The sequence below is a fragment of the Alosa pseudoharengus genome, unplaced genomic scaffold (genome assembly GCF_046254945.1).
Source record: "Alosa pseudoharengus isolate Yale_2024_CS ecotype anadromous, Long Island Sound unplaced genomic scaffold, YU_APseudo_1.1 YU_APseudo_1.1_scf_4, whole genome shotgun sequence".
In the NCBI taxonomy this organism is placed as follows: Eukaryota; Metazoa; Chordata; class Actinopteri; order Clupeiformes; family Clupeidae; genus Alosa; species Alosa pseudoharengus.
Window position 1 is genome coordinate 907,501 of NW_027468774.1, and position 7,835 is coordinate 915,335.

The 7,835-nt window shown below is 41.8% G+C and overlaps 1 protein-coding gene across 1 annotated transcript in view; it reads right to left on the reverse strand.

Annotated features, from left to right (window-relative positions):
• Positions 1 to 6,395, reverse strand: part of tnfrsf13b (TNF receptor superfamily member 13B) — a 12,603-nt gene extending 6,208 nt beyond the window's left edge. The window contains exons 1-3 of the mRNA XM_076265956.1: positions 6,213 to 6,395; positions 5,759 to 5,860; positions 3,542 to 3,658 (exon numbers count right to left, since the gene is read on the reverse strand). Of these exons, the coding sequence (XP_076122071.1) occupies positions 3,542 to 3,658; positions 5,759 to 5,860; positions 6,213 to 6,252 (259 nt within the window). The 5' untranslated portion in view covers positions 6,253 to 6,395. The remainder of the gene's footprint in view (positions 1 to 3,541; positions 3,659 to 5,758; positions 5,861 to 6,212) is intronic.
• Between the last annotated feature and the right edge of the window lie 1,440 nt (positions 6,396 to 7,835).

Genomic DNA, 7,835 nt, shown 5'->3' on the forward strand with positions numbered 1-7,835 from the left:
TATCCTGATATAAAAATATTTTTCTGAATGACTGATATTTATGACAGCACACTTTATGCAGATTAGCCTATAGCCTAGGCCTACTATTTTTTATTACAACTCTACCTCTTTAATTCAGCTGTCTGGTTGAAGCCTGGAAACATTGTAAACAAAGTAGCATATAGCTTAGCCTATCATAGTCTACTGATTGGACTGTTCAGTTTCCCCATGTGTGTTTAAGTTTCAAGGTAATACTTGTTCTCCTTGGGACAGGCCCTTTTGGGAAACGTTGGTATTGAGATGATCAGTCAACTTCAATGCAAGAGTTTTAAACAAATATGTGCAGCATGCTAATGATGCTAAGCGGATTTAATAGTAATTTAGCTAGTCGTCTATGCGTCCTTGCTTTCACGATTGTGAATGTTTTATTTAAGTCGCGCGTGTTCATTGAGCAGGAGAGGGAGGGAGAGTGAGAGGGAGGGAGCGCAAGAGAGAGCGGGGCAGGGAGAGAGAGCGGGGCAAGGAGAGGGGGTTTACTTCTATACTGTTTGGTAAAGTTGCACACATAGTCTACAATGAAAGCAAGGAGAGGTATGAAATGATTATTTATTTATTTATTTGTTTTTGGACAACGTAGGCTACCGATAAGTAAAGCGGGAGTTGTGGGTTGCTTTTGCGGCCGCATAAGCTGCAAAGCACTGCGTGAAACACTAGAAAGTGTGTGTCGCGATTCTGCCTTTTCACACCGCGACACAGTATCGTGGATATGAATGTCGCGATTTCGGTTTCGAATCGTAAATCGTTACAGCCCTAATGCACATACATACACATATATATACACATAGTTGCTAGGTTACAGGGACGCTGGCGAGACACGCCGCTCCGTCTGGCATCATGTTTTTGTTTGTTTTTATGTAATGTTCGTAATTTTATGTAATGTCATGTTGGTTTGTCTAGTTAAATATTTTCCCTATTTATTTACGCTATTTTTTATAGTTTTCGTGTTCTTCTTAGTCCTTTTTACTGCTTCTAAGTCAGCTGAAACGTCGTTGACGTTTGTCCATTGGGAGCTTGCTATGGCTAGCTTTTGCTCTAGCTGGGCATCGGACATCCTTCCATCCATCCGTGAGCGGTGCTGCACTTCACTGTCTGGTCGAGGGGATCTCTCGGGACAGCTGGACCTGGGCTACTCTGCGGGAGATCTGCCGTGGCCGCCGAGCTGTTGCTGACCTGCGAGCTGCCATGCCAACTGCAGACTAACGTTAGCCTAGCGGAGAGGAGCTGCAGTCTCACGGAGTAACAGACGCCGCTCCGTCCAGCATTTTTTGTATTTGTTATTTTTTAAATGTATTTGTCATGTCTTGATGTCATGGGCACGCTGGCGACTACGCCGCTCCATCCAGCATCGTTTGTCTTGTTATGTGTCTTGTTTGTTGGAGCGCTTTGGGTTGCACTATGTGCATGTTAAATGCGCTTTAAAAATAAAACTGACTTGACTTGACTTGACATATAATACATATACACACAGACATATACACACATATATACACACACACACACATATATGCACATACATACACATATATATACACATATAATACACACACATACATACACACACACACATATATGCACATTAATACACATATACACACACACACACACACACTGTATGTTTGTATACGTTTAGTCATTCTTCAGACATGAGACAAAACATCCACCAATTGTATTTTTAACTGTAAATATGTGTGTGTGTGTGTGTGCAGACTCACTCTGGTACTCCCTCACACTTCCTGGAGAGAGATAGAGTGTGTGTGTGTGTGTGTGTGTAAGGATAGACGCACAGATCAGACATGACACTGTCATTTTCCACATCCCATCCACCAGGGGGAGCTGGCTCACCTCTAGGCCTTGGGGATCAATAAAGTATCTATCTATCTATCTATCTATCTATCTATCTCTATCTATCTATCTCTATATTTCTATCTATCCCTATCTCCTTGGGGATCCATAAAGTATCTATCTATCTATCTATCTATCTATCTATCTATCTATCTATCTCTATATATCTATCTATCTCTATCTCCTTGGGGATCAATAAAGTATCTATCTATCTATCTATCTATTTATATATCTCTATCTCCTTGGGGATCGATAAAGTATCTATCTATCTATCTATCTCTATATATCTATCTATCCCTATCTCCTTGGGGATCAATAAAGTATCTATCTATCTATCTATCTATTTATCTTTCTCTATATATCTATCTATCTATCTCTATCTCCTTGGGGATCAATATAGTATCTATCTATCTATCTATCTATCTATCTATTTATCTATCTCTATATATCTATCTATCTCTATCTCCTTGGGGATCAATAAAGTATCTATCTATCTATCTATCTATTTATCTATCTCTATCTCCTTGGGGATCAATAAAGTATCTATCTATCTATCTATCTCTATCTCCTTGGGGATCAATAAAGTATCTATCTATCTATCTATCTATTTATCTATCTCTATCTATCTATCTATCTCTATCTCCTTGGCTCATTAACTTGGTAAAGCACATGTGGGTGGTGGCGGGAGTTTGCTACTTTGAATGAAGTGTGTGTCGTCGCTTGGAGAGGATATTGTGATTTGGTGAGTGCATCAGATTCCTTTTGGAGTTTAGCTCGCCAAGGACTCTTCTATGAAGACTTTTAGGACTGTGCGAATGACAACACTTTGAACTTTTACATTGATTTTAAGGTTATGTTAATTACTTACAAAGCTCTGAATGGCATAGCAGCTTCATATATCTCTGAGCGTTTAATATCTTATCAACCACAAAGGAAACTTAGATCATCCAATTCTAATCTTTTAATTGTACCCAAAGTGCTCCACAAACAAAGTGGAGAAGCTGCTTTTATCCATTATGCCCCCAAACTATGGAACACCCTGCCTCTGTACACCAAGCAGGCGAGTTCAGTGAATATCTTTAAAAAAGATCTGAAAACATACCTGTAAATGAGAGCTTTCAGTTAACTCACTTTTATCTTGTCTTGTCACTTTTATCTTGTAGCCTATTTCAGTTAACTCACTTTTATCTTGTAGCCCATTTCCTATTTCTTCACATTATCTGACATTCTACTGCTGCTATTTACAGGCTCTTCCTGTTTCCACTGCATTAGTTGTATTGGGTGTGTGGTTGTATTTGTCGTCTTACCATCTTCATTCTAAATCTCTGATGTTTTATTTACCGTTTTTTTCCCGTTTTTGTTTGTTTGTATTATTATTATTTTTCATTTATTATTGTGTTAAATGCTCCAAATGTAAAGAACTTTGAACTGCATTCTGTGTATGAAAGGTGCTATATAAATAAAGCTTATTGTTATATTACTATTATTATTATTATTATTATTATTAATCTGTGTGTGTACGTGTGCATGTGCACGCGTGTGTGTTTGTGTCCGTGTGTATAGTGTACGTATGCGTGCGTGTGTGTGTGTGTGTACGTATGCGTGCGTGTGTGTGTACATAGGCGTGCATGCGTGTGTGTGTGTGTGTGTGTAGACTTACCCTGGCACTCAGTCACACACTCAGGAGGGTGTGATCCACACACCTGGCCACAAGAGAAGCACTTCTTCAGCAGCTGGTCGTAGAAGTGACCAGCAGTTGCCCGGCAACGATGAGACACTGCCAAGGAGGAGAGAAGAGGAGGAGTTGGACACACACACACACACTGACTGACTAGAGTTGGACACACACACACACACACACTGTCTGACTAGAGTTGGATACACACACACACACACACACACATATTGACTGACTACACTTGGACATACTGTACACACACACACACACCCATTGACTGACTAGAGTTGGATACACACACACACACACACACAAACTGTCTGACTAGAGTTGGATACACATGCACTAGGGGTGTAACGGTTCATGTATTCGTATTGAACCGAAACGGTACGGGCGTCACGGTTCGGTGCATGAATTTACAAGGAGAATACACGGTATCAAAATACATAAAACTCGTGTGCGGATTAATTAATGTCATGCGCAATTACTGTTAAGTAGCGAGAGTTACGGGAGTTCTTTAGCGACACCTAACGCTAATCTGTAGCCTCGCTTTAGCTCTGAAGCTCTGATTGGCGCCTATGTTCTTTTTTTGTCAGGTTGTCGGTCAAGTCAGTCAGAGATAGCAGCACTAAGCAAGTGGTGGCGACCCACAAGAGTTAGAGGATCCGCTGGTCTCTTTAAGATCGCAAGTTTGAGAACTTCAGTTACAGTAACGTTAGTACAGGCGAAAGAGTGGTGGATAAGATGAAACTGTGTGTCGGCGTTGTTCAGCAGTTGTTGGGTATGTGAGTGGAAAAAATGCTACACATATTAGAAGCCATCACCCAGATGATGTAGTAGGCTAGCTACCAATCACTGAAACGAGGGGTAAAAAACTTCCCCTGCGCTTCAGCAGCCTTTGGATACATACAAATAGGGCCAAAACCTATGGCTTAAATTAAACGATTTCGTAATGACAGAAAGCTATGTAAATCGCGTGGTAACTTGTAACTTCTCACATGAGGAGCTGGTAGTGTTAAGTGACAGTAAAGTGACAACGCTAACCAGGCTAATAAACAAACCATGCTACGGTGAGTTAACGTCAAAGGGCAAAGTCACGTGACTTCTAGTTGTAGTCTCTTTATGAAATGAAAGGAGCAATTTCGCCCCAGTGGGTGTTTGTTTTTTAAAAAAAGGCAGAATAGTGTGATATTTTCACAGTTAGTAGGCTAGATTATTACTTTACACACAATGAAAAATATTGAGGCAAATTGTAGACCCTTCCATATACAACTAAACACAGATGTTGAAGGTCTTGCTTAAGTGGATTTTTAAAAATAATTTTTCTATGTAATTTGCACTTTCAGAAATAAGAGATGCTGTAGGCCTATTTTCAGTTTTATAGTTGATTGTTTTATTTTGTTTACAAGTTACAGATGGAGTCTGGGTACTTATTGTACTGTTTAGCCTACATCTTACACACTTCAGGCTGTTCAGATAGCTCAGGGAAGAGACTGTATGACACTAGGTGGTACAGCCTGAGACATGCACACTAGGTGGTACAGCCTGAGACATGTACAATAAAAAATGCTGCTTTCTGCATTTTTGTTTTGCTTTTCCCTCCATTGTACCGAACTCGTACCGAACCGTGATGTCCGAACCGAGGTATGAACCGAACCGTGACTTCTGTGTACCGTTACACCCCTAACATGCACACACACACACAAATTGACTAGAATTGAACACACATACACACACACAAACTCTCTGACTAGAGTTGGATATACACATTCACACACACACACACACACACACACTGGACACACACACACTGGACACACACACACACACTGACTGACTAGAGTTGGACAAACACACACACACACACTGACAGACAAGAGTTGTACACACACACTCACACACACACATACAGTACACTCACATGTTGACTGACTACAGTTGGACACACACATAATCACACTGACTGACTAGAATTGGGCACACACACACACTCACACACTGACTGACTGTTGGACACACACACATGCTGACTGACTAGAGCTGGACACACACACACACACACTGGACACTCACACATACTGGACACACACACACTGACTGACTAGAGTTGAACACACACACAAACTCTCTGACTAGAGTTGGACAGACACACACACACAGACACTGGACACACACACATGCTGACTGAGTAACACTCACCACAGTAGTCGCTGCACCGTGCGTGGGTGTGTGTGTTGGCGTGCTGGCAGACCATCTCACAGGGAAGGCACCGCTGCACGAGTCCATCCCAGAACGTGCCCTCTGTACAGCCGCCCATCACACAGGGCACAGGGCACAGGGCACACACAGTCCACAGTGAGTGTCCGTCAGTTACAGTTCAAACTAACTAGTTCTATTTAACGTTATTCAGTTACAGTTCAAACTAACTAGTGCTATGTAAAGTTATTTAGTTACAGTTCGAACTAACTAGTTCTATGTAAAGTTATTTAGTTACAGTTCGAACTAACTAGTTCTATGACATGCTAGTTTTGTAGAGTTCCACTGAATGAGAGTTCCATTGAAGGAGAGTTCCACTGAATGATACAAGTTGACATCCTGAACCTGGTGCCACTCAGAGGAGTGGCTTCACATCACGAGGAGTCCCGAAACTCACGAGGAATGGAGATGATGCAGGTCAATGGCTGGCGTCTCATTGGGAAGGTGTTATCGTCATGGTGATGCAGGTCACTGAGGTGGCTGCTGTCTCATTGGTAAGGTGTTGTTGTCATGGTGATGCAGGTCACTGAGGTGGCTCCTGTCCCATTGTCTCCTCGCTGCCATGTGAACTGTGTGACTGATTCGTGTACTGAAGCCGAACATCTCTAACTATACATCTCGCTGTCATTTAAAGAGTGTGTGTGTGTGCATGCATGCGTGTGTGTGTTCTTTGCATACTCCACAGGGAATTGCCCTCCACGCAGAGTAGTCACTGCTTTTTTAGTTCTGCATGCAAGAGTACACACACACACACACACACACACACACACACACACACACACACACACACACACACACACACACAGGCGTCTAGAGAGCCACACGGTATCCATTCAAACACATTGTTTTGTTCAGAATCACTTCAAGTCATGACAAATAAAACAAGTCGAAGTTAAAACAGCTAACTTTAGTAGAGTGGTGTTGATAGAGACTTGAGTGAAGTGGTGTTTATAAAACAGCTAATATGGTGGATTTTCATAATGTAAAGGGATGTAATCATGGGTTTCATAAGGGTTTATACTATTGCATTGGTTTTCATGTTTTAGAAGAATGTAGTCATGAGTGTCATAAGTCTTAATGCCACTGCATTGGCTATGGGAAGGTTGAGGTCATTGTATCTTGTGTCATAAGTCTTAATGCCACTGCATTGGCTATGGGAAGGGTGAGGTCATTGTATCTTGACCAACTGTCAGAGGACTGGGCTGAGTGGATGAGAGCATCTCCCCCTTATATGGTCAAGGGAAGGGGGGATACAAGGATACAAGGAAGTTTATTGTCACATGCATATAGTTACTGGATGTAAGAAATGCAGTGAAATTATTTTATGTTATGTCTATTTGTGCATTTATGGGGGGGGGGGGGGGTAAAAAGTGCAGTAGAAGAGGGGTTTAGTAGATTAATTGGCAAGGGCTGCATTAGAAAGGTGGGGGAGGATTGGGATTGGGGGGGAGTGCACCAACAAGAAGCACCCAGGGGCAACAGGGGCAAAGAGAAACTCCCTTGTTTTTCCAACTCACCAGCTTGATAACCTTGGGGGTGTTATCAAGCTGGTGAGCACCGAACAGGACAGGGAGTAGGAGGCCGCTGTGTCTTATGATTTAGGGCCTGTCCAGCTAGGAAGAGAATCAGATAAGAAGGCCCTATTTCCCCAAACTGGAAAGAACCAGAAAACCACTATTTTACATATGTTACCTATGCATTAGACAGGTTTGCATATAGTTTTATGCATGATGGGAAGATGGTTTCCACCAATGTAAGCGACCCTGCGTGGTACTGATTGGCGAAGGTTGTTGTTGGAGATGACGTGAGAGGGTGGCACGTCTCAAGGGCCGAGGAGTATAAAATATAGTGGTAGCATGTTCAGATCTATGGTAGTATTATATGCTACCGTGTAGAACACATGTATCTATGGTAGTATTATATGCTACAGTGTAGAAAACATGTATCTATGGTAGTATTATATGCTACAGTGTAGAAAACATGTATCTATGGTAGTATTATATGCTACAGTGTAGAAAAC